This window comes from Nuphar pumila, chromosome 3 (assembly GCF_984573655.1).
Source record: "Nuphar pumila chromosome 3, dmNupPumi1.hap1.1, whole genome shotgun sequence".
NCBI classification, from domain to species: Eukaryota; Viridiplantae; Streptophyta; class Magnoliopsida; order Nymphaeales; family Nymphaeaceae; genus Nuphar; species Nuphar pumila.
Genome location: NC_143251.1, coordinates 41,352,839 through 41,379,893, shown reverse-complemented (window position 1 = coordinate 41,379,893; position 27,055 = coordinate 41,352,839). Strand labels below are relative to the sequence as shown.

The 27,055-nt window shown below is 39.5% G+C and overlaps 2 protein-coding genes across 2 annotated transcripts in view; both read right to left on the bottom strand.

Moving 5' to 3' along the window:
- Positions 1 to 222: 222 nt before the first annotated feature.
- Positions 223 to 27,055, bottom strand: part of LOC149842695 (E3 ubiquitin-protein ligase XBAT33-like) — a 73,250-nt gene continuing 46,417 nt past the window's right edge. The window contains exons 9-10 of the mRNA XM_089999368.1: positions 10,244 to 10,335; positions 223 to 1,123 (exon numbers count right to left, since the gene is read on the bottom strand). Of these exons, the coding sequence (XP_089855494.1) occupies positions 579 to 1,123; positions 10,244 to 10,335 (637 nt within the window). The 3' untranslated portion in view covers positions 223 to 578. The remainder of the gene's footprint in view (positions 1,124 to 10,243; positions 10,336 to 27,055) is intronic.
- Positions 12,342 to 25,091, bottom strand: LOC149842696 (uncharacterized). The gene is made up of 3 exons (XM_090002158.1): positions 24,738 to 25,091; positions 23,598 to 24,200; positions 12,342 to 12,454 (listed from the first exon to the last, which is right to left on the bottom strand). The coding sequence occupies exons 1-3, from the start codon at positions 25,084 to 25,086 to the stop codon at positions 12,342 to 12,344; spliced, it is 1,065 nt and encodes a 354-aa protein (XP_089858284.1). The 5' UTR covers positions 25,087 to 25,091.

The window sequence follows — 27,055 nt, the reverse complement described above, 5'->3', positions numbered from 1 at the left end:
CTTGAATTCATTCACAAATACCATACCACTATTCTACAGTATAGTATCACCAAACCTCAGTTTTCAACGCCGCTATATATAGATTTAATCCACCACCTGGACACGCTGTATCCTCACAACTTCTTGTGAGCTAAGAATCATTCATACATTTAAGGATGTTAGATACTTCTGTTCTCATAGAAAGATGACTAGACTAATAAGGATAATGAAAGCAAAGCTTGATTAGCCAAAATAAATGAATAAATAAAATGTGTGTGCGTGTGTGTACATGCACGCATTTACACTATATAACAGAATAGTGCAGAAGAAAAGCCATTGCAAAGTACAACTCCCTGTATCCATTCAATCATCACCCAGAAAACCATTACATGTTGCCTGTACACAATAATAAAGCGGCTTTCCTAAACGCTATACATTAGTTAGTTGATACCAGGATGGCCAAGCTTGGTCCAATCACCAAGAATTCAGGCATGATATGACATCACAGTGAAGCACATGGAGTGAGATGCTGCACTGAACTTGAACTACATGTGCTTTTCTGTAAAGCTATTTGAAGAACCTCATGTAAAAACCAACAGTCAAACACCTATTTCCAAATTGCACTGATGCTCTCTGTGGCAACTTCTTCGTTGCCGAAAGAGCTTAGAGCAGCCTGTTTTCTCTATTCTTGGCCCTTCCATTTTATCCTGCTCAGCAGGAATATTATCTGGTAGTTGAGGTGTTTCATCTCTATTTTCATCCTGATGGTATTCAAGTGAAGAGCAAGGGTCATCATTGCAGGTACATGAAGGCAATACGACAGAAGGGAATGGGTTGCAAGAGACAGAACAGAACACATTCGAAGGAGCAGAAGGGACCCAATTCTTGCGGAAGTCAAATTTACCGTCACTGGTAGGTGGTGCAGCAGAGAGATGAGTCTGAAGCATACACGAAGTACAGAGACCAAGAGAGTGGTTCAGTTCCAGATCCTTGGTAGGGGGGGAAGGCAATTTGACAAAAGAAAGGATGCCATTGCGACAAAGGGGACATGGAATGGAACCAAGGGGACTAATAGCATCAGATGTGATGTTGCTAGTTGAGCAGAGGTAGAGAGCACACTTGATACAGAATTCATGAGCACAACCTGAAAATGTGAAAAATAACACTTTTAGTTTCAACTAACCAACAGGAACCATGGTACTGTATAAGCAACATGGAATGATATTTCAACAATCCAACTAAGACAATAGCATTTAACAGGTTAGAAGGGAAAAGGGCATATAAATTGTCAGTTTCTTATCCAACAAGATCAAATCAGATGAAAGATAATGTTTGCACATAACCTGAAATTCCATAATATGGGCTTGCAATCACGATGGGCAAACTAAATAAAGATTCACGGTTTCTTTTGCCTATTCCATTCCATCAAAATTAAGTGCCATTTAGCAGCTTTTTTTTAATTATGAGGAATCCTCACCGGAACGAGGAAAACCCTGGGTGAGGCCCCACAACCACCCTGCCTTATGTGACCCACCTCTGAAAGCTACAGACACACCTGTGCATCAATGGGGTTTGATCCCGTGCCTTCATCTCAGCACCCTCACATCCACACCCCCATAGTGGTATCATCTAGCAGAATGTTACCTCAATATTTCAACAAGCACATGAAATAACTAAAAGAAAATTACAAGTAGGTACCCCCTTACTGACACCTAGAATAACCAGTTAAACATACATAACACATCAAGGGACTGTAGAATTATATGAACAAGTCCACTAATTGGTGCCTTGATTTCATGTCCAGATTATCAGAGTGCCACAAGAAGAGCCATAACAGCCAGAAAGTCTACTAGCTAAGAAGTTATAAATTATGTTAACAATGGAACCTGACCACATCAAGGCAGTTCATCTTGATTAATTTCTTGCACAGAATGATAAACGTAAGCCAGCTTAAGACCAAGATGGAACGTCCTCTGCCTCTAATGACACTGCAATTTTTTTCTGATGGCATCACATAGTTGCCTAATGCTCATTAAAAGCATCAAAACACAAGCTTTTTCAAACTAGTTTGATTTTCTCAAATTCCCATTTAGGGATGGCAGTAGATAAGGTCATCTCAAGATCAACCTGACACTGGTTGACCCAGTCAAACAACAGGTTTATTTATCCTCAGCCCACCAAGTATCAGATCATGTCAAAGTTCAGCATTGGTGGGTGTAAACTTTTTAGAGGTTGTGTTACTCAGAGGGGAACATTCAGTGCTTCAACGAGAGTCCCAGATTGACTCACTACTTGCAAGGATGTAGCCTGACAGCCCTGACCATCAGATGTGCAAGGTGGCCTAGCCTAATTCAGATATTTCTTGGGTAGGGTTTCCCATAGGATTTGGGATGAATCCTTGTTTAATTGTACACCCCCTTCTTTGTTCCCTTTGTTGTTTTGCAAGTAATGTAGTGGATGAGAAAGAAAAAATATCAGATCAAGCCCACACACTTTAAGGGAAATGAAAATTTCAAACAAGAAAAGAAAAACTAAACCCAGATAGAGATAGCCAATTTTGTATAATAACTAACTACTTTAAAACATAATGTATATTATACATAAATACATAATAAAGAATATCTTGGGTAATTCAGAGAAAGAAGGAAAAAGGTAATCCTATTAACTTTCAAGACTAAAGGGAACAGATGTATATATCAGGATAATGTAGTCATATTAATATGAGAATATTGGATCATCACAAAATTATCATGATAACTTCAAATTTAATGATATTTTGCAAATCTCACATACTTTAGGATTTTTTTGTGTTGAAAAATCCAAGAAAATTTACTTCATTTTTCAAAATATTGGAGATGCTTACTAAAGATGATGGTTATAAGTTTATAAGTTATAACCCTTCAAACCGAGATCAAGATTTGGTTGTTTGCAGATAGACCTAGACCTTTTCTTGATCTGGTCCAGCTTTTGGACTTGGACTGACCATTGTAAATTGGGCCAGTTTTGACCTAGGCCTAACATGGGTCAGAAGACAAAGAAATCTTTCTCTCGTTAGCTTCACACACAACACACACACACACACATGAGGAATGCAATTATTGGGGCCCATTAGGACCTTGTAAAAATCATAGATGCAGACTTGCAGGTGTTTTTAGCATAATCCAAATGAATGTCAATCAGCAATGATGATATATATATATATATATATATATATATATATATATATATATATATATATATATCATCATCATTGCTGATTGACTAAAAAACATCATTCAAATCACCAAAAAAGAAATTTGGCTTTGGATCTAATTGATTTAACAAGAAAACTTGAATCTTTTATCATCAAGTTTTAGGGTCATATGAGCTGTTGACTTTTCACCTCTGGATACATATCTGAGCATGAAAATACCTAATCTAATACACACTTTCTACCCAGTAATTTATGATAAACACATCCACAGTTCAGATAAAAAAAGAACAGAACACTTACAACTGTGATTTTTGCGTGGTTCTAATGAATGCACTCCTCTCAAGAGAGAGAGAGAGAGAGAGATGGTGCTATGCTCTTTTGTTTGCTTAGATAAAGTAACAAAAATGAAAATCAACAGTTACAATTTGGATATTGGATTTCTGCTAGGGATTCATTAAGGCAAATAAGTTGCATGTTTCTTTTTTAAGTGTAAAAAAGTTAATGATCTATAAATACTAACCATGGCTGTAAATAACATAAATTTCAATATTATAGAACCTTAGCACAAGAAATCATAAGTAGTCTAAGTCACATGGGTACGGGTGCGGGTGCGGCACTTTAAAAAACCTTGGGTGTGGGGTTGCTACAGGGTAAAAATGTAAAAAATTATATATATATATATATATTATATTTATATAATTTTGAAGTTTTAACAGTTAACATTGTCATAATATCATTCATCATGCATGTAATATATCAAATTAACAATTCTATAATTTTATTCTACATCACAAAAACTAACACCGCAATTAAATCAACCTAAATATCAATCAAATAAGTAAAGCATAAAAGAACTAAATTACATACCAAAAGTATATCCTACAATGTATATGACGATGAAGTAATTAATCTTAATAATTTTCTTCTTCATCATAAAATGCATTATTAGAAGGAAGACTGAGCTCAGATAAATCCATGTTTGTCATGTTGAAATCAAACTCTCCCTTGAAGTCACACTCTTCTGGGTTTACATCCCAAAATTTGGATGTTTCTTGTCTGCGTTACAAACCCAATTTGAAAATATTAAATACAATATAAGTATATTTAAATGAAAAACTAAGAAATAATCAAATAACTAAAAGAGCAAATTAGTACCTATATTCATCATTGATTCGCGAAAGTAGTGAAAGATTTGAATGAACATATAGTAAATCCTCTGCACGCTTGCTAGTGAGTTTGTTTCTCTTCATGTTGTGGATTGAGAATATGTGCTCTAATTTCTTTCACAACAAGATGGACTAGGAGGCTGCGATAGCAATCTTAATGCAAGATGTTGAAGAAGAGTTGTTTCTCATCCAAATGTTGACCACCATGTGATAGAATCTATATTATCCTCCTTTCTCGCAAGTAATGTCGGTTTATATAATCTCGAAGATAAAAATATTCCAAACTATTGTGTGACTTGATTTAGAAGATATGCTTCTGGAAAAAGTCTTGTCATACACATATTTCTATGTCTTGATAGCTCTGGGTCTAAATTTGGAGGGACACGACCAATACTACTTGCCTGCTACTTTTTTGCATAATATTTTGGATTAAGAGAATGTGTCATGCAATGCAAAAGAGTATTCCTCTTATCCCATCTTCTGACCAAAATTGAATGAATATGATTAAAAAAAAATTAATCATCTAATGCAGGATTTTTTTCTTCATGCTTGAAAACTACAACTTGTATTTTTTCAATCATATTATGCCACATTTCATAAACTCTATGAAGCATGGGCTCATCCTTATAAACTTCTCTCAACATTTCCCAAATAGGTTGCGTAAATTGAAGGAAGTATACCACTTTATCCCAAAACTCATCATCAACAATAAATTTCTTAATTTCTTGAGACTTGACATCATCATCAGCATGATAAAATGTCTAATTTTTATCAGTCATCATGCTAACCAAATCATTCTTCGCTTTTTTAATCTTCTTCACCATCACAATGATGAACGCAAAACGTGTTTTGACGACCTTCAACAATTTCAGGTCAGAATGCCTATTAAATATAGCATTAGCATGATAGTGGTTAACAACAAAATTCCTAATGCTTTTGACATTTCTTTCTAAATCTTCAATCCATGAACATAAAGCATATGCTTGTGAATTTTCTTCTTCTTTGGGGTTACAGATGCTCTTTAGGGCCAGATTTAAGTTGTATGCTACAGCAGGAGTCTAAAAAATATAAGGATACTCACTCTCCAAACTCAACGCTGCACTTTTACAAACTGGAGCGTTGTCTGTAATGATTTGTACTATTTTTTGATCACCCACTTCTTTTATGACTTCTATAAACAACTCCTTCAAATACTCCACATTTTTATATTCCCCAGATGCATCAACTGCTTTCAAGAATGCTGGGCCACTAAGCGAACAAACAATAAAATTAATCAGTGGACGCCTTTGAATATTCATCCATCCATCAGAAACAATAAAAACTTCATTTTGCTCCCATGAATATTTTTTAATCTCCAACAACCTCTCCACATTTGCCCTCTCTTCTGCAAGAAGTTTAGTTCGTAGTTTTTCTGAACTTGGAGGCATATAGCCACTCAAATTACAATTTGCCAAAAATGTTACTAAATCCTTCCAATAAGGATTTCTAGCCGCATTAAATGGGAGTGAACTAGAATAAAATACCTCCCTACTTTTCTATCCATATCCTTTATTTCATATGTATTGAATGTTGCTTGTATCGTTCCTCTACCTCCTACATTGACTTTTCTTTTTTTTCAGCATCTTCTTGGTGGCTTCCAAATGGCACACTAATTGCACAAGCATCACTCATTGCCTTTCTCTTCTCATATTCTTCTTATATTTTCTTGTATTGTATTCACATTACCTCATCAACTTTTCTGCATCCTGAAATGCCATGTCCTGGTATCTTCAACAAATGAGCCTTCACTCTTTGTAAGACCCAACAAAATCTCTTTCACAGAGCTTGCATCAAAATCTCTTGTTTCCACCACCTCCTTCTCCTGTTTTTGCAAGCTTATTTAGATGTACCCATAGTAGCCCTACATCATCACTCCCACTGCAACTATCAGCAAATCTAACAACAGAACTCACATGTGGGGATGAGGATGACGCAAGTCCTTTCCTTTTATCCCAAGGTTTTAAAACCCGTGACTCGGGACCCGACTCATTCTTTATTGACTCGGTGAGCCAACTCGGTGACTCGGACCGGGTTTTGTTAACTTTTGATTTTAAAAGAAAAACAATATATAAATTGCCATTTAAACATATAAAGGTGTGCAGAATCACTTAATATGACATGCAAAAAGGAGATATGGACAAATATATGCCCTGATATAATGATATTCATTTTATAACCTCTACATAAGACACATCATGGAATATCAATGGAGTGGATAATCATTAAGTCCATTTCTTAGCCTAATTCTGGAAATGTACTTTGAATAGCAAAGGAATAGGCAAGGAGGCAATTCTAGTTTTCTATTTCTTTGCCATAACTGTAATCAACACGGCACTACATTTTTCCCACTTGCTAACATTCCAAGAGACAGTATCACAACTGTCCAAATGTCTGTAAGAATATAAAAACAACTGCAAAGAGCTATAGAGGTTTGCTTGAATTCGATATCTATACAAGCACTTTGACTAATTCATGACTTGAATTAGAGGATGTAGTCACCATGAGTTCAGTCTGCTACTACCTACGGCTCCTAAAATGGCCAATCATATATGCTAGCTTGTTTTAAAAGTTTCAATTCCCTCTCTAACAAATCCATAAATGTAAAATAGGGATATATGTGCATATTGAAAGTTTACAGAATGCCCAATATCAACGTAAATAAGCAATTTTCTCATGTATGAAAACTATGCAAGAAATATATTAATGGCACAACTATAAAAAGACTACTAATATTTGAATCTGTACAATGCTTGTTCACATAACAAATGGATGATGAAACCTAAATGTGACTTCCTATAGGCACATTTGACCCTCCATATATAGTGAGAATCATTTCTTTAAAATATTTTGCTAGAATAAGTTGATAGCACCGGGTGAACAATAGTTCCAACTTCCAACAGCATGGCGATTTTATTCTATGGATTTAAATGATTTTTTATCTTTAAATAATTTTTATTTTATTTTTTATACAAAATCTGGGGGTAACCCTTGTTAAAATATATGTACTTATATATTTTGAAACTGTAATTTGAAACTCAAAAATCAAATTTCAAACATCCCAGAACTCGCCCGAGTCTTGGCAAATCGAGTTTGCCTTGCCGGGTTGACTCGCTGGAGGGCCGAGTTGAGCCGAGTCAACGAGTTAACTCGGCGAGTTTTAAAAACTTGCTTTATCCGTCATTTTTGTCCTAAAAACATAAAAAAAAAATTATATTAAAATCAATTATGCACACAATCAAGATTCAAGATTTATAATATTGAGTGCAAAGTCAATAACATATATAATAAGTTTAAAAAATATAGTAGTAGTATATATAAATAAATACTGAAAGGTACCTAGTCGAAGCGAACCCAAATCCAACTAGAATGACAAACAAAAGGCCAAAGGTGGGCTCGGTTGTCAGACTGAGCCTGACCCTGGCTCGCAAAAGAAGGTTGAGGGGTGGGCTCGATTAGTCAGGCCGAGCCCAACTTCCAGCTCACAAAGGAGGGTTGAGGGGTAGGCTCGGTCTGTCACGCCGAGCCCAGCTCCCAGCCCGTCCAGGGAAAACTAGGAGGAGGGGGGAAGGGTTGGGGCCTTGCCCCACCCCTGACTGTCGGGAAAACAGGGAGCAGGGAGGAGCTCACCCCTCTCCCATGCAAAAACAGGGAAGCAGAGAGGGGCTCGGCCCCTTCCCTGAAATCAGAGGGAGCAGGGAGGGTGGGCTCGGTTGTCAGACTGAGCCCGACCCTGGCTCGCAAAAGAAGGCCGAGGGATGCGCTCGGTCAGTCAAGCCGAGCCCAGCTCACAAAGGAGGGTTGAGGGGTAGGCTCGGTCTGTCAGGCCGAGCCCAACTCCCAGCCCGTCCAGGGAAAACGAGGAGGAGGGGGGGAAGGGTTGGGGCCTCGCCCCACCCTTGACTGTCGAAAAATCAGAGAGCAGGGAGGAGCTCACCACCCTCCCTTGCAAAAACAGGGAAGCGGGGAGGGGGGCTCGGCCCCTCCCCTGAAATCAGAGGGAGACCCCCCTACCGGACAACATGAGGGAGGGCCAAAGGCCCCTGCCGATAGGTTGCAAGCAGGCGACAGGGGGTCGCCCTCGCCGGACTGCCAAAAAATCAAGGGCAGGGGCAAAAAGGCCCTACTGATAGGTCAAATACAAGCGGCAAGGCGTCGGCCCCCGCCGGCCTGTCGGAAATAGAAGATCAGAAGAAGAAGGGGATGAGGGAGAGGTTACCTGAGAGGAGTGGCCGTCATCGGGGTTGTGGGTGGGGTTGACGCCGACGATCGCCGGAGGTCTGTGACGAAGGAGAGGAGGAGGTGGCGTCGGGCTCCCTTGAGAGACGTCGAGAGGAGAGGAGGCGAGCGAGAGAGGAGAGGAGCACGGGAGAGGAGAGGAGAGGATTAGGGCAAAAAAAATTTCCCTAATCCTCTCTTCACAACCCATTTCATCGAGCACAATTTTTTTTAAGTCCAAAAATTGGACCAAAATGATCGGGTGTGTTGACCGCACCCAGGGTCGGGTTGACCGCATCGGGTGCCGCACCCACATCGCGTAGCGTCGACATGGGTGCGGAACCTGGTTTGCCGAATCCCTATGACTTAGTAAATAGTTCATACTTTGGCTTTTGGTAATTGGATGTACACAAAGGAAGAGTTTCGACCTAACACGTTCTAGCGGTGCATGTTTGCCCATGCATGCACAAGGCATTTTTAACATTCCAGACTTTCGTGGAAATTAACATCTAAACAAATTTTTTTGCCTCCTCAGAAGATTAAAATGCCATGATGGTTTTGTGCATTAATTGCCATCAGTAGAGTACAATAAATCTATAAAAAGAAAAAGATATTTTAGCCGTGCGTTTGGAAAAAATCAATCTTTTTATGCCAATTCCTTATCAATTTACAAAATGACCTTGGTGGTGACAATTAATGTCAAATAATCACCCAATATTCTTTAGGCGCAGTCTGGCAGAACGATTTGGTTAACTCATTAGTGCCTACTAAATGCAGCAGTTGATGTTAAGCATAAGACATCCACACACAAGAGCATCCCACACCACATGTATGCATGCACACAGACACGGACACACACACATGTACATTAAGTGCAGTGAACACAAGACATGTCAATGGATTATCAAATGCTTGTTTCATGACGATTCACAATCAAGTATTCCAAAGAAGTCTTTAAGGGCCAGAAATTATTAATAGCCATAATTTCTCATCAAGAAAAGAAACTAAAACAAGTTGGAGATCCTATCCGTGAGAAATCAGTGTGCTGAATCAATGCATCTTCCACCAAGACATTATAGAAAATTTACACCCATGAGCCTGACCACCCCTCCTCTAGGAAAGGTCAAGGTCAAAGTCAAAGAAGGTGGTGATGTGAAGTTAGTTTCTCTTTTTGGGTTCCTTAAATGTTTTTAATCCACAAAAACAAGTATAGAAAGAAAACTTATAAGAGAAAAAGGAAGAAGTCTAACTCCTTTTTCCCCCAAAATTTAGAACAAAAGTAGGATGATCTCTCTCTCTCTCTCTCTCTCTCTCTCTCTCTCTCTTTGCATCCCTAAAAGCACATAAATCATAAGTAAGCCTGATCCAAACAAAAGATTAGATGGCATTAGAACTGAAGGGACTTTTCATGTTTTCTGACTGGAACGATTTGGTTAACTCATTAGATTAGATTAGAAGGATTTGGTTAAAATCATTAGTGACTACTAAGGCAAATGGGAACCATATTACCTAATATCAACTTTAGCTAGTGTAGATTAAACTCTTTTATATCAAAATTTTGACAAGAAAAAAAGCATAAAAAATGAAAATATCTCAGTATAAGAACTTAGAAAGAGAGCGCAGCAGTATGTAGGACCAACGTGAAACTGACCTTCAGCAGCAACAGTACAGGCTCTCTCCAAGCAGACAGCACAAAGATCAATGTCATCTGATGAGGCACCAGCAGATCGAATCCCATACTCTCTGCATACACAAGTTGGCTGATCATATGCTACAAATGCACATTTTCACACAAGCACACAGACACATATGATCAAGAATGACAATACATTTGAATGCCAACTGACTGTAACTGGTGTAAATCCAATGCACTCTAGCAGTTTACATCGAATGATTGCAAAAATCACTAGGAAAAAAGAAAAGGAAAGAAAATTCTGTTGGTCAGGGTTTGGAATTGGAAGGATCATAATATCTAAGGAATTACTGCCACCAGTAACGAGTAAAAATGAATTCAAAGACTATAATGACCGAAAGAGAGAAAGCGGTCTTAGATTTTATAAGATTATCAAAACCATACATTAGCTATCAAACATCCAAAAAGGTAAACGGCCACAAAATGCACCCTATTGTTCTATGGCAGTGTTATAAAAAACGCGCCTTGAGGCGCAAAAGGCACGCCTCACCTTGAGGCGCGGCCCTCTGTGCCTCAAGGTGCAAGTCTGAGGCGCAAAAAAAAAAAAAAATTTTACAACAAGATTTCTGAGACATGATCAACAAGATTTTTGTAGGTTAATCTCATATATTTTCCAGTTATTTCAGTTATGTAATCAGTTTCTTAGTATATTACTATATTTTAACTTTTGTTGGTTAATCTCGTATATTTTTCAGTTATGTAATTAGTTTCTTAATATATTTTAACTTTTGTTGGTTAATCTCATATATTTTCCAGTTATGTAATCAGTTTTTAGTTACTTTTATATGTTAATCTCATATTTTTTAGAATAATCTCATATATTTTAACTTTTGTAGGTTAATCTCATATATTTTCCAGTTATTTCAGTTATGTAATCAGTTTCTTAGTATATTTTAACTTTTGTTGGTTAATCTCATATATTTTCCAGTTATGTAATCAGTTTTTAGCTACTTTTATATGTTAATCTCATATTTTTTAGAATAATCTTATATATTTTAACTTTTGTAGGTTAATCTCATATATTTTCCAGTTATTTCAGTTATGTAATCAGTTTCTTAGTATATTTTAACTTTTGTTGGTTAATCTCATATATTTTCCAGTTATGTAATCAGTTTTTTAGTTACTTTTATATGTTAATCTCATATTTTTAAAAATAATCTCATATATTTTAACTTTTGTTGGTTAATTTCATATATTTTCCAGTTATGTAATCAGTTTCTTAGTATATTTTATCTTTTGTTGGTTAATCTCATATATTTTCCAGTTATGTAATCATTTTTTTAGTTACTTTTATATGTTAATCTCATATTTTTTTAGAATAATCTCATATATTTTAACTTTTGTAGGTTAATCTCATATATTTTCCAGTTATGTAATCAGTTTTTAGTTACTTTTATATGTTAATCTCATATTTTTTAGTACTTATTTGAGATTTTCTATTTCTTATTGGTTGTTATTTCATCAATAAAGCATTTATTTATTTATTTATTTATATTTTTAGATATTTTTTTAAAGTTTTCAAAAAAAATATTTGAGGCTTACGCTTTACGCCTTGCCTCGGTTTTTGGTGGAGCGCCTCGCTACGCTTCAACGCTTTTCACAACACTGGTTCTATGAGATAAGGGAAGTGAAGAAAAAAGAAAAATGAAATGCATATTAAACCAACTAAAGATAATAAATTAGCAATGAAATGAAACACATCAAAAGTTATGTAACGTGGGTGCTTCTGCACCCCCAAAGCACCCGTGTCCCACCCGGACCCACACCTGCACCTATGTGAAATATGTCCAAAATTGTCCAAGTTAAAAGAAAATTATTAAAACATAAATAAACTTACAGTTGTATGATTTCAAGCAATTTACAAAAGGGCACCTAACTTTTGATATATTTACAAAAACATGCCTGCCTTTTGAGATATTACAATTAACTACCTAGATTAGCAATTACGTTTTCAAATCACCACTTGGGTAACAATAAGTGACGAAACCCACCAGTTGTGCACTGCCATCTTACCCTTATTCCTAGAAGGTTTGATTTGACTGGTAACTCAGTTTTCCTATAAAAAAGCCCTAGTTTCATTGACGTCAATGACATCAATTGCATTTGATTTTATGGTTTCTTGGACACGGACACCAGGCCTGGCAGACCTTGCCAGGCCAGCCACACGGCCTGGGTAAACAAAAAAAAAAGAAGTAAACTTTTTTTTTTTGGCATGGGCCGGCTGGCAACCAGCCGAGTGACACTCGGCTGACTGCCAGGCTCTGGCAAGTATTGCACAAGCCCACCCTGTGCACTGCGGTGCCCTGCCAGACCCAGCCAAACTCAGTCGGCTGGACTGGATCAGGGCTCAGCCAGTTAGCCGTGTGCTGGCAGCATCTTACAAATTTTTTTTCCAGATTTCCTGTTAGGTGGGGCTGTTTTAAATACATGGTAATGAATGGAATTTTTTCTTGGTATGATATGATTAATCAAGGTAACATTGACGTGTGCATTCCAAAGTATGTGTTGAGAATATACATGGGTTTCATGTGACTGGATTTTCAGTATATGCACAAGTGATGGTCGTGATAGCATATGAAAATCTCAGTTATCCTTGTAAATTTCCAGATTTTCTTTTTTATATGACATTCAGTCCAATGCATGTAAAAGAATAATAGGTTTCATTTTCTTGTGTTTGACATATCATGTTTACTCAAAGTAATATTTGCAAGGTTGCATCTTATGCGTATACATACACTAAATCGATGTATTTGGCACGTGCATCATTACTTGAATGCTCACATGATTGATTAAAGTGTGTGTTGCACGAAATCATTGCATGTGACATGAACATGTGAATTGGAGCATGCATTTGACAGGAACATGCGAATGGAATGAAAGCATGCAATTAAAATGAATTGGTGAACTCGTGCACATGCAAATGTATATTATTCATGCATAACTTTAAGTTGTCACAAATGAATGTGCATTGAGAAGCATGGAAAAGTATGCATAATGGCATGTTATTCATGATTTTTGCATATAAATGCATTGATGATCAAATGGATCATCCTGGGCTCTGTGAGCCTTGAGCGTGCGTTGTGCTTTGTTTTAGTTGTTCTATGCATTGCAAAAATCAAATGTGATATTATTGTTTTATTGCACTGTTCCATGATCCCACGAGTTGTGGTCCCGTAAAGAGCTTGGCATGTTGATTTGCAAGCTTATGTTATTAATTCTGCATGTTGATTTACAAATGTAAAACAGATGAATTAATAACAACATAAAAAGAAAGTAAAGAACAATGTAATTTATGTTTCTTTGATGTCCCTTTAGTGTGAGAATCTTGGATATTGCGGTTTTGGGAAAACCGTGAGGATACTAAAACTCTGTGTTCATTGTTGTTGCCCCTGAACCCGATATTGAGGTTTTTCTCCTGATCACGGTTTTAGGGAGACTTTGCCACTTTGTCGGGGGGTGGTGTGTAGACACAACTATTGTTTTGATATGCCAAGAAAAGTGACACTTGTGAATGCTTATGTCCCTAGTGTCCCCGACATTAGATGATGATTTCTAATATTCCGATGGATGATGCTATTTCCTGATATCGATCGAGGGCTAAGTTTGAAAACCCAGTAATAAAATACAAATTATGTGCTAAGCTACCCTGAAAACCTAACTTGACATCGGGGATTTTACCCGTTATGAGTATCCGCGGGCAATGGTAATAAAAAGTAGAACTTAAATGTGTGTGCATCATAATAGGGACATGCATATGAAAGAAAACTTGATTAAAGATAATAAATTATGCATGCATTGCAATCATCATATTTCTACTATGCATTAGATCATGCATATTTACTTGTTCCCTTAATTGTGATATATTGATGAATGCATGATGTTGTTCCTTAATGCATGTTAAATGTCTTTAATGTTTAGATTGTGATCTTTATTGTTATTAAATGTTCTCTATTGCATGAAGGAAAAAAAAATTGCATTTTTCGCAACACCTCAAAAGCAAGTTGTTCAATTTTCATTTCAATGCAATAATTCGACCAAATCGCCAGAATATGCCCTTGTAGACCTAAACGACACTCTCCATATCTATTTCTTTCTTTTATCCATCTAGTAATACACACATATTTACGTGAACAAGCTACATGTGTTATGCTATCGATCTCACCATTTAAGGTGGATCAATACGCATAATAACATGCGTTCCAGCATAGTCCTCTATGCTGGCCCATTACTCACATACCGAGGTCCAAGATCCTACCTCTTAAATGGATCGAAAGTTTGGGGAAAAACCGAGCACAGTCGATTGATTCACACTGCTACAGTGGTCGGCCCTCGGACGTGTACCCTTTTTCGGTCAATCACAAACTCTGTCAATGGAGTCCCCACACCCTTGTCGTGTGGAAGGAGATGAGAGGGAAAAGAGAGAGAGAAAATCGATAGAGGGAGAGTGAAAGAGATTAAGATAGGGAGATAGAGAGGGAGTGGCGTGTGAGGCTCCCTACTAAGTAGTGCCTCACACGAATTTGGAAGGGAGAGAGGGGCGCACCTCCTTTCCCTTTTGGTGCCCCTCCTCCTACAAGGAAAGTCTTTTGATTCTTCTTTTTATTTCTTACCTTATTTTTTTCTTATCGTCTTTCTTTTTTATTTGGTTTTACTTCCATAGAAAGAAGGGGGGGGGGGGGGGGGGTCGATCCTCCCTTCTTCATTTATCTGGATCCCCAAAAAGGAGGGTCTCATAAGTGTGACAACTCATTTAAGTAGGAGGGGTGACCCTCACTTGCTCACTTCATTAGGTTTTCTTTCCCTTATTTCTTGTATTTAATTTTTAAGAAAGCATCTAAATGATTTTAAGTTTAGGTAATATATTAATTAGATGGATTACGTTGGTTTTTTTTTTTTTGAAAATTTCTTTTTGGGTAGGAGGGTCCATAGTGGGGGGGGGGGGGAGCCACCCTTGGGATCCTACCTACTATATTTATTTAAAAATATTATTTATTTATAAAAAATTAATTAAAACCTAATCTAAGTTTCCTATTTGATCCTGGATCTAGATTGGATCCACTTCTATCTGAATTAGATATAAATCCATATCCAATTTCAAAATGGATTTTGGACCTATTCGAGATCCAAATCCAATACCATATCCAAATTAATTTAATTGGATCCAAATTCAAATTGAATTAAATTCTAAATTATCTTCAAATTCCAATTTCTCATGGAATTCAATTTCAAGTTAAATTCATTAAAACCTTTAGATTCATTCGAATTTATATTTCGAATTCCCATTTGCTTCTGATTATATTTAATAAAAATTTAAATTCGAAAATCAAAACAAAATTTTCCTTTATTGATTGAGGTCATATGAAAAGAAGCTACAAAATCTAAAAGCCAAGAAACCTTACCAGGAGGAGATGATGTAGAGATTGCGACTCTCGAAATGGAGAAAGAGGCATTTTTGAAGAGTGATTGTAGGGCATCTATGAGTTGAGTCAAGGTCATGATTCCAATGGATTTGGAATCTCCATCAATTCAACTGTTGTCATCTTGAGGAGTTCCCACGAATGCTACCTTTTCTTTTTCTTTTTTTGAATTTTGGGCAATAGGGTTTAATATGCCCCGATTCTTCACAATTGCGCCATATGATCTTCTTTCTCCCATCATCATTGCAAGGTTTCCCATAATAAGGATTGGAAAACTGAGGTGGCTTGTAGGTATAGGTGTTGGCGTCGGGTTCTAGATACGGCTAACACATTATCTTTAGATTCTTTGGATTCGGACATGGATTTTAACCTTGTGTCTTCCATACAACTTCGGCCAACACTTCATGTAAGGGACAATTTTTTTTCCTATGAATAATATTTACTTGAACTTGTTCAAATTCGGGTCTAAGGCCTTTCATAAATTGGAGTTGCTCGTCAAGAATTTGCTTCTTTCTTTGGAGAGCATCATTAGAAGTCTCCCATATTGGCTCTAGTTTGGCCAGTTGATCCCAAAGCCTTTTGAGAGTACTATAGTACTCTCTAATGGTCTTGTTACCTTGCTTACAATTATGAATCCGATCTCTTAAATCCCATTTGTGAGCGGCATTTTTTTGGGTATAAGTTTGTTTGACAAACTCCCATGCTTTGTTCGCCCTCTCAAACTCAAGTATGTTGGAGCATGGTTCTTCATGCATGCTATCCATAAAGAGTGAGAGAATCTTGGCATGACCAACCTCCCATTCTTTATAAGCTTTCTTTTAATCCCACAAAGCCTTTTCTCTCTGATTTTCCTTGAGTCTTTCTTCTTTAGGTTCTCCATCTTCTCTTATAGTAGTTTTTGTGAGAATAGGTTGAGGTTCCGGAGTGGAACCATCAACATATTGCGACAACTCTTTATCCATTAGTATCCTATTCACCATCGTGGCCCACATGTTATAGTAGCTCTTATCGAACTTGATAGGAACAATGGTGACAACCTCTTTATCAGCCATTGGAGAGAGAGAGAGAGAGGAAAAGAAGAATGGAAGAGAGAAGTTGATTAATATTTCAGCAAGAGGCTTTTACACGAGCACACGAACCTTCAATATGAGCATGATCTTGAATTCACAAGCTCCAAGAGCTCAAGGCCTTGATACAATGTAATGAAACAAAAAGAGTATAAAAGAGTGCCTCTAAGGGCTACAAGAACACACAAATACAAAGTGTCACTTATGGCCAAAATACAAACTCACAATATGTAATAACCAAAAAAAAAATTTGTTGGATCGGGTCGGATCCAGTTTTGGACCCGACCCGGATCCAAAGGGGGGACAGGCGGTCGGACACCCCGACCGTCTCTCCCGTGCCTTTTAAGGTCGAGGCAAGGGAGGTTCACGAAACCCCTCCCTCGCTGTCTCTCTCCCTCACCGCCTCTCGGTCTCTCTCGCTCCTCTGCGTTGCCGACCCGCCGCCACCTGCGACCTCCCTCCGACGTCGATGCTGCCGCCGCCGGCGACCACCAGGTACACCCCTCTTTCCCCCTATTTCTCCCGTCTCTTTCTCCCTCACTTCTTTGTTGTGCAGGGAGGGGCTGAGCCGCCTCCCTACCTCCCTCAATCGCAAGGGAGGGGCAAAGCCCCCTCCTTGCTGCCTTAAAACCACAGGGGCGGGGCAGAGCCCCCTCCCTGCGATGGGTTTTGCAAGGGAGGGGCCCAGTCCCCTCCCGACGCCTCTGTTAGCAGGGGAGGGGTCGAGCCCCTCCCTAGGTGCTGTTACGAGGGAGGAGGTCGAGTTCCCCTCCCTGCTCCCTGCGTCTCACTCCGGCAGGGGAGGGCCGAGCCCCTCCTCCCTGCCCATTTTTACCAGCCTCTTTTGGCTGTTCTGGCAGAGGACGATGCCCCTGCCCCTTTTAGTTGTGCCAGCAGGGGCCATCGGCCCCTGCCCCTTTTTTCGGTTCCCCCATTTAGGTGCGCAGGGGAGGGTCCGACCCTCCCTGCCTCTGTATATCGTAGGGAGGGGCTCGAGCCCTCCCTGCCTTCGATCTTCGCAGGGGAGGGCTCGACCCTCCCTGCCTTCACAGTATGCAGGAGGGGCCGAGCCCCTCCCTGCTTACTGGTATGGTAGGGGAGGGGGCCGACCCCCTCCCTGCTACCTGTTACGGCAGAGGAGGGTGTTGAGCCTCTCCCTGCTCCCTCTTCTCGAGCGTCAGGCAAGGGTTTTGCCCCTTGCTTGTTTACGTGCTCGACCGGCAGGGGCCAAGCCCCTGCCACTTGCTATATTCGGCAGGCAGGGGAGAAGCCTCCTGCCTCCTCCTTTGTACTAACGGGTGGGGGCTTGGTCCCCTGTCTCTTTGCTCTTTTGGCAAGCAGGGCGACGCATCGGCCTTCTACGTGCCTTCATAAGGCAGGGGTGCAACCCTGCCTCCCCGTTGTTGGCTGACAGGTGCGCATGTGCACGATGCCCCTGCCTCTGCTTCCCTTACGTCAGGACGGCGATAGTGCCCATGAATTTCTATTTTGGTATTAGCTTGCTAAGATCATTACTTTTGCAGCTCGTACGACGAACCCTGCTCGCGCTTCGCGACCCGAGCCGCCAATCGCGTACATCCGCAGACGATAGCAAGTTTGCAACTCTCAAAGGTAGGGGAAGATTGCACAGAAGACTTGGACAATTGAATTGAGTTCAATTAACTAAAAAGAACAATTAAATAAATATATATGCATATATATCATATATATTTATACGAGTACGCATTTAACTCAAGGACGCGGTTTCACGATCCTTGTCCTTTACTTTGCCGTTGCGCATCGCACACAGGTTTTGTGTTGCACTCCTACTTACAGTTTTTACTTGCCGTTGCGCGTTGTGCGAGGGTTTGCGTTGCACTTCTGCTTACCGCCTTTACTTTGTCGTCGCGCTTTGCGCCTAGGCTCTTGCTTTTGCATAGGTGTTGGTATTGCCTTGCTTTTGTAGATGACGTGCAGGTTCTTGCTCTTTGCGTATGCCTTAAAGGCATCCTCGTGGATGATGCAAGGGGCATTTGCCACTCACCCCTTGCGACAAGAGTTCAGTCGGGAGCGAGCGACACATCCTCGTCTAAGGAGAGGGATACCTCTCAAGGATCCTGGCTCTTCGTGTGTGCAGTCCTGCAGACTCGACTTGAGATTTCAGGGAGCTGCGCAAAAGCATCAAAGACTGCTCCAAATCGAAGCATTTGGAAGGATGTGACTGGCTGGTTCTGCTCGCCTTTTTGGCATATCTCGGGTGATCCCGAATTGGGGGTTCGAGCGAACTTCTTAGCGAGTGTTTTGTTGAGAAACCTATATCCCGTCTATCGAGGCCGATATCGAGTCATGTAGATACCCTGATAGCGGATGTGATTCGAGATAATTACATGCATAATGTTGGCACAAGGTACTGTTGTTTCAAAAGATAGAGTAAAATTGATAAACTTATATCTTTGTGAAACACTCCTGTTGAGGCTTCTATTGACAAGCTATACCCCGTTCATCCTAGAGTACTTGTAGTCGTGCACGACACGTCTAGTACTGCGATGATCGGATGAGACGGTCGTGTGACCTCGAACAACGCTAAATGCAAAATGTTGTAATCACCTAAATGGCCTCACATTCGCCTTCACAGGCAAGATGCTCGAGTGGTTTAAATACCACAGCATAGAATGGGTCGTTAGTTAAGCAACCCCTAACGTACCTATTCGCTTTTTTGTGTCTGTCAAGAGAGAGGACAGAGCGGTACAAACTCCAATGGACAGGTTGTTAACAACCACCCTACGGGCAACGATCCGGCCTCCCCAGTCATTGGAGTTAGGGGAAAGGGGCTACATTAGTTAGCTCAACACTTCTGCAGAAGTTGGATGCGTCCGTGGCATAGCCTCCTTTGGGGAATCCTCTCTCGGCTAAAGCCATCCCTTTGGAGCGAACTCAACTAACTATTCGGGTTATTGAAAATGCATAGAATAACAGACGCCCAAACTAGTCTCAGTTGGTTCTACGTTTTGCCTGTGCGTACCCGCAGGTTCGTAATTATCGAAACATAAGGTCTGTTCACACTGGTCGTTGAGTCGTGAGATTCGCTTGCACTACTGCTTCGCTTGCACTACTAATTCGCTTGCTTGCTCGATAGTTCAGTATGCTACTCGTTGAGTTGTACACGTCTGTCAAGGCGTTACTCTAGTTGGTTAAACTGCTTATGCAGTTCTTTACGGAGTAATAAGGAGCTTCTCATACTAGTTAAATGCTTATAATGATAGCATTATGCCAGTTGCTACATATTAGCATGTGACTTACTTATCCCTTGGTCGAACTGTTTGGTGCTTATTGTAGCGTAGCACTTGTTGGCTTGCATCCCTTATGATTGATGTGATTGCATACAGCTCGTAATCTACGAACTAGTGGCAACTAGGATTGATGTGGCTGCTTGTCTTATAAGCTGCTTACATATTGTGATATAACTGTTGTCGTATGATTGCTTATGAATGACTTATGATGTAATGGTTAATGCCTCACGATTAATTTAATTACTTGTTGATGGACTGAGCCATTTTATGGTAATTATATGTTTTACGAGCATTGTTATGAGTGCTTGTCTTATTCAGTTGTTTTGTTTGGCTGACAGGTAGAGTTAGTTACCCTTCGCCCATAGAATAAACTGAATTGCCATATTTGCGCGTTCTCATTGTAATGAAATATGCGGAAAAGCAAAGAGTGCACTAAGCACTTACAACATCTACTAATGAACAAACAAAGAAGGGCTAATACCCAAACCCACAAGAGACAACACATAAAAATATAAATGCCTCTTATTGAAAGAGAGAGAGCTCTCAAGAGTGAGGAATACAAGAGGGGTTCACCCCTATTTATACACAAGAGAAGGAGAGGGAGAGGGCCAAGAGGCCTTAAAAGGAGAGCCACCTAGGGGGCTCCCCATGTAGTCGTTGGGAGCCCCCAACGGTCACAAATGTGACCGTTGGGGGCCCCATCGACTACATGGTGGGGCCCCTTTTGTGTGAGCAAAAAATAAAAAAATAGATTTTACAAAAAATAAAGAGAAAAATAAAATAAGAAAAACAAGTACCCCTATCGGGTACTTGTGAAATGACAAAAATACCCCTATCGGGTATTATATATATATATATATATATATATATATATATATGAATTACATATATTTTAACACCCTCCCTCAAGCTTTACGGGGATATAACCGAAAGCTTGTTAAGGAGAAACAAAAACCGAAGAGCCGCAAGAGCCTTAGTGAAGAAGTCTGCGAACTGGTACTCTGATGTGACGTAAGGTAGTGCTATAGTTCCTCTTAGGTATTCATCCCGAACGTAATGGCAGTCCATCTCAATATGTTTGGTACGCTCATGGAAGGTGTGATTGCTTGCAATATAGATTGCGCTTTTGTTGTCACAACACATCTTCGAAGGAGTAGAGATGACAATGCCCATATCACTGAGGAGGCTTCTTAGCCACACAAGTTCCATGGTTGTAGTGGCCATAGCACGATATTCTGCTTCCGTCGAGGACAATGATACTTTGTGTTGCTTCTTGCATCTCCACGAAATCATAGTCACCTAAGAAAACACAAAAACCGGTAGTTGAGACTCGGTCATTGGGATTTCCTCCCCAATCTGCATCAGTATAAGCAATTAAGTCAAGTGACGAGGCAGAAGAAAGAAAAACTCCCTTAGTTATGGTATTTTTGATATATCTGACGATCCTTAAGACTGCACTCATGTGCACAGTTGTAGGTGCATGTTGAAACTGACTGACAGAGTGGACGACATGAGTTATGTCTGGCCGTGTGATGGATAGGTAGGTTAGAGACCCAACAAGTTGCCGGTAGGGAGTAGGATCCGAGAGGTGTTCCATCTTCCAACCTTAATTTTGCATTGATGACTTTTGGGGTTTCTGTCTTCTTATCATCGGAGATACCTGATTTGGAACAGATGTCAGCAGCAAGTTTCATCTGAGAGAGAATGTACCCTCGAGGAGAGTACGCCACTTCAATTCCTAAAAAATATCTTAAGAAACCAAGGTCAGACATATCAAAATTTTCTTTCAAAACCTTTTTAATATCCTTAATGCCTTGCTCATCACTTCCTGTGATGATCATATCATCAACATAAAGTAGTAAAATAACTACTGAAGACCCTGCACTTTTCATAAATAAAGCAGTGTCAGTATAACATGAACGAAAATTTAAACTTGTTATTACATTACTAAATCTATCATGCCAAGCCTTTGGAGCTTGTTTTAAACCATATAATGCCTTTTTAAGTTTAAGAATTTTATTTTTACCAATACATACTCCTGGTGGGGGATCCATGTAAACTTCTTCATTTAATTCGCCATTTAGAAATGCATTCTTAACATCGAGTTGATAGATAGGCCATTTCTTCACAGACGCAATAGCAATAAGAGTCCTAACACTAGTCATTCTCGCAACAGGTGCGAAGGTTTCTTCATAATCTATACCATATTCCTGAGCATATCCTTTAGCTACTAACCGTGCTTTATAACGTTCTAATGAACCATCACTCTTGGTTTTAATTTTGAAGACCCATCTACATCCTATTGATTTCTTTCCAATGGGTAACGAAGTTATTTCCCAAGTTTTAGCTTTTTCAAGAGCACTAAGCTCTAAGTTCATGGCTTCAACCCATTGGGGAATATTTTTGGCCTCATTATAGTGTGAAGGTTCATGAAATGAATGCAACGCAATTAAACATGATCTATATCTAGGAGTTAGGGACTCATAGGAAACAAACCTATTTGGAGGATTGGAGATCCGACTGGATCTCCTTAAAGATGTTTCTTCAATGTCGGATCCTTGAGAGTATTTTTCTAAGGCACTTATCTGAGTTTGTTGACCACGCCTAACATATGTTTGGATTGGTCTATTATTCTCATCTATAGCATTATCAAGAGGAATTTCCTCTAGGTCATTCAAAGACTCATTAGAGATTTCCTCTTCTTGAGGAGTCTCATCTTCTTGAGATAGAAGATCAAATAAAAAAGTATATTCACTTTCGTCAATATCTTTAGTTTTCACAAAACCATTTTCATTTTCCAAAAATGTTACATCTTTGGATACATAGAGTTTGTTATTTTTCAAGTCAAAACATCTAAAACCCTTTTGATTTTCTCCATAACCCAAGAAAACACATTCAATAGCTTTAGGAGATAATTTGTCCCGTTTATGAGTAAGGACAAAACATTTACATCCAAAAACTCTTAATCTATTGAAGTCTGGTGTTCTTTCAAATAGTTTTTCGTATGGAGATGTATTTTGTAAGGAAGAAGATATCATTCTATTTATTAAATAAGTTGAGGTTAAGGCCGCTTCGGCCCAAAAATTCTTTGGAATTTTTTTGGAAATAAGGAGTGTCCTAGTGGTTTCCATGATATGTCTATGCTTTCTTTCGGCCAAGCCGTTTTGTTGGGGAGTCCTAGGACACGATCTTTGATGACAAATTCCATTTACTTCTAAATAGTTTTGAAATTCATTTGATAAATATTTTCCACCCGAATCGGATCTAAGAGTAGAGATATTACTTGAAAATTGATTTTTAACTATCATATGAAATTTTTTGAAAAAATCAAAGACTTCAGATTTTAAATTGAGAAAGTAGATCCATACATACCTAGTGTAGTCATCGATGAAAGTGACATAATAGGAGTACCCTCCTTTAGACATGACGGGGGAAGGACCCCAAACATCCGAATGGACTAACTCAAAAGGTCTTTTGGACACAAAAGTTCGGTTTGGAAAAGAAGTAGATTTCATTTTGCCAAAAATACAATTCTTACAAACAAAATGTTTCTCATTACAAAATTTCTTTCCAAATGGAAAGGAGTACATTTTTGAGAAACTTGGATGTCCAAGTCTTTGATGCCAAATATCAATATTTTTATCTTGGACATGGTTACAAAAAGAGTTAATAGGGAGTTTCAAGTTGCTCATGTAATAGAGATCTCCCCTTCTATGGCCTTGCCCAATCAGCTTCCCGGATCGGAGATCCTGTATAGAGCAATCCTTAGTTGAGAAGGAGATTTTACATCCATGATCGCATATTTGAGCAACAGAGAGGAGATTTAAATTAAGTTGAGGTACAACTCTCACGTTTGGCACAAAGAAGTCTTTTGAAAAGTTTAAGGTTCCAAAACTTTTTACTTGTAAAGATGTACCATCGGCAGTTGAAACATAGGAGTTTTTATAATTATTACATAAATCGGAAAGCTCATTTTCAAGGGGGGTCATATGAAAGGAAGCTCCAGAGTCAAGGATCCAAGACGACATACCTGGAGGAGAGGAGGAAGCTACGGCGGCACCCGAAGTTGATGAAATCTTGAGTAAAGTTTGTAGTGCCTCCGATAGTTGAGCAAGAGAAAAAGAGTCCGTTCCTTTGATTGCTTCCTCTTTCTTTTGAGTAGCTTCTTCAACGGAAGCAACTTTATTTTTTGGTGCTTCATTCAACTTAGGGCAATTAGGTCTTATATGACCCGGTTCTTGACAATGATGGCAAATGGCTTTTCTATAGTTGTCATTATAGTTATTTTGCCTTCCAAAATGTGGAGGTTTGTAGGTTTTCATATGGTTGCCGGGTTTTGATACGGCCAAGACATCATTTCCTCCTTTAATCATGCCAAGACGGGTTTCTTCTTGGCATATTTCGGCTATGGCATCTTCCAAGGGAAGAGGCTTAGATCTATGTAGGAGGGATGATTTAACTTGTTCATATTCGGGCCTAAGCCCATGTAAAAATTGGAAAAAGTGTTCTTTTTTCATTTGTTCTCTCCTTAATTCCACATCTATACTAGAAACCCATTTTGGTTCTAGTAAGGATAGCTCATCCCATAGAGGGCCAAGAGTGCTAAAGTAGTCCCTAACACTCATTTCTCCTTGCTTGATAGTCCGGATTTTTTCTTGAAGAAAGAATTGACGAGCAAGGTCTTTTTGTGTAAACATACCTTTCATGAAGAACCATGCTTCATTTGCCATCCGAAATTTGGCAATGTTGGCGCAAATCTTGAGCTCCACATTGTTCATGAACCAAGCAAGAATCTTGGCATGCTTACTTTCCCAATCTTCAATTTTAGATTGGTGATCTTCAATGGCCTTCATGCGGGCATCTCCTTCAAGAGCTTTTTCTTGATCGCCTTCCATCTTAGTTAGTTGGAGTTGTGGTTCCGGAATGGTGCCCATAACGTATCCCCAAAGCTTTTTCCCTTTGAGGTTGTTTTCCATGGCGGCGGCCCACATCATGTAGTTGGAGCCATTGAGCTTGAAGGAGAGATCAATCTTTTGTTCTCCTTCCATAATAACCACTCACAAGAGGATACCAAGGAGAGAGAGAAACAAAAAAAAACAAATATAGCTACACCACTAGCTATATTAAGAAGAAGAGCATACACAAGGCTCTGATACCATGTAATGAAATATGCGGAAAAGCAAAGAGTGCACTAAGCACTTACAACATCTACTAATGAACAAACAAAGAAGGGCTAATACCCAAACCCACAAGAGACAACACATAAAAATATAAATGCCTCTTATTGAAAGAGAGAGAGCTCTCAAGAGTGAGGAATACAAGAGGGGTTCACCCCTATTTATACACAAGAGAAGGAGAGGGAGAGGGCCAAGAGGCCTTAAAAGGAGAGCCACCTAGGGGGCTCCGCATGTAGTCGTTGGGAGCCCCCAACGGTCACAAATGTGACCGTTGGGAGTGTAAGACCCGAGATTTCCTATTTGAAAATATTTCAAAATTTTCAATTTGGGGCCTAGATCCACATTACGGATCCAGGACCCATAAAGGGGGGGGGGGGTAATTAGGATTGATTATTTGAAATCTTGATTTAAAGGGTAATAATAAATAAATGAAAATTTTTCTAATTTAAAATTTTTAATTTAATTCGAGGATCCACAGTGGATCCATTTGGATCCACTTGTGGACCCATTTCGTTTTGGGGCTGGGTTGCGGGTCCCGGGTTCGGACCCGAGCCCCACCCCAACTAATAGCCTTTTTAAAACAGAAAGGGCAACCCGATAAGGGTTGCCCGATAAACCCTAATAGGAAAGGGGGGAAGGGGGTGTTACGCAAGGCGTAACCGACCTCCCCCTCCCATCTCGGCGAGGAAGGAGGAGGCCTGGGGTCGATAAAAGGGGGGTGAAGAGAGGGTTATGCCCTCTTCACTCGGGCTCTCTCTTCCCCATCTTTCCCCATCTCTCTCGCTTGCTCGGTGCGCACACGCCGGAGGAAAGGAGGTCGCCGGAAAGTTGCGACAGCCATCAAAGGCCCTCCAGCGAGCTCCCTGTCACGGCAACAGCAAGGGGCAACCCAGCCGACCGTGGTTTCGCGTCCCCAGCATCCGATAGCCGGAATACCCTTCAAAAAGGTACGGGTACCTCTTTTTGATTCAAATGGGGCATCGGTGGAGGTTTGATTTTCATGCAGCAGTCGATGGAAAATCTTGGAGAATAGTTTCCACTGTCACCCCCTTGCACCTGCTGTGCTCTGGTTGTATTGAAGGAAAAAAAAAAGACAGATTTAAAACTTTTCCTGCATGGTTTGGGGCCCAGGTAGGCTGGGTTGGGTGTTCTTCCCCTTTTCAAAAAAAAAAATATACACATGATATTTTAACAGGTAGTGTGCGTAAATAAAATTTCTTTTATGCTGTTCTTGTTGACAGCATACACAGGCCCACACTGGGCCTGTGTATATGCTGTTAAGCCCAGCCATCAAGGTCGGCTGGGCTGGGTAGAGTTGTAACAAAAACAATTATATATAAAAAAAAAAAAATCAGTTTTCTTGTAGCAGGTATGCTGTTCTTTTTGACAGCATACACACGCCCAAACTGGGCCTGTGCACATGCTGGTGGACCCAGCCGACAGGGTCGGCTGGGTTGGGCTGGGTGTTTTCATCTTAAAAAAAAAAAAGGATGCTTAAGCTGTTGGATTAAGATATGGACAGTAAGAGAAGGATGAGATTGAAGTTACAAGCCTTCTGAGCTGATTTGTTGTTCTACACACATCATGTTTAATCATGCCTTTTTTTTTAGCAATAACAAGTCTCAATTTGTATTCTTTTTAATACATGAATATATCACTATGATGCATGTACGTAGCTGTGATACATACAGTGTATGTTTCTCTTTCAACTTAAATCAAGTCAACTCTCTTTGTGATCTATCATAATCTTCCATTATGAATATAAATATTTTCTTAGCTTCTGATCCATCCTTGTTGACCCATATTGTGTTTTCATATATCGATATGAAATTTTATGGAA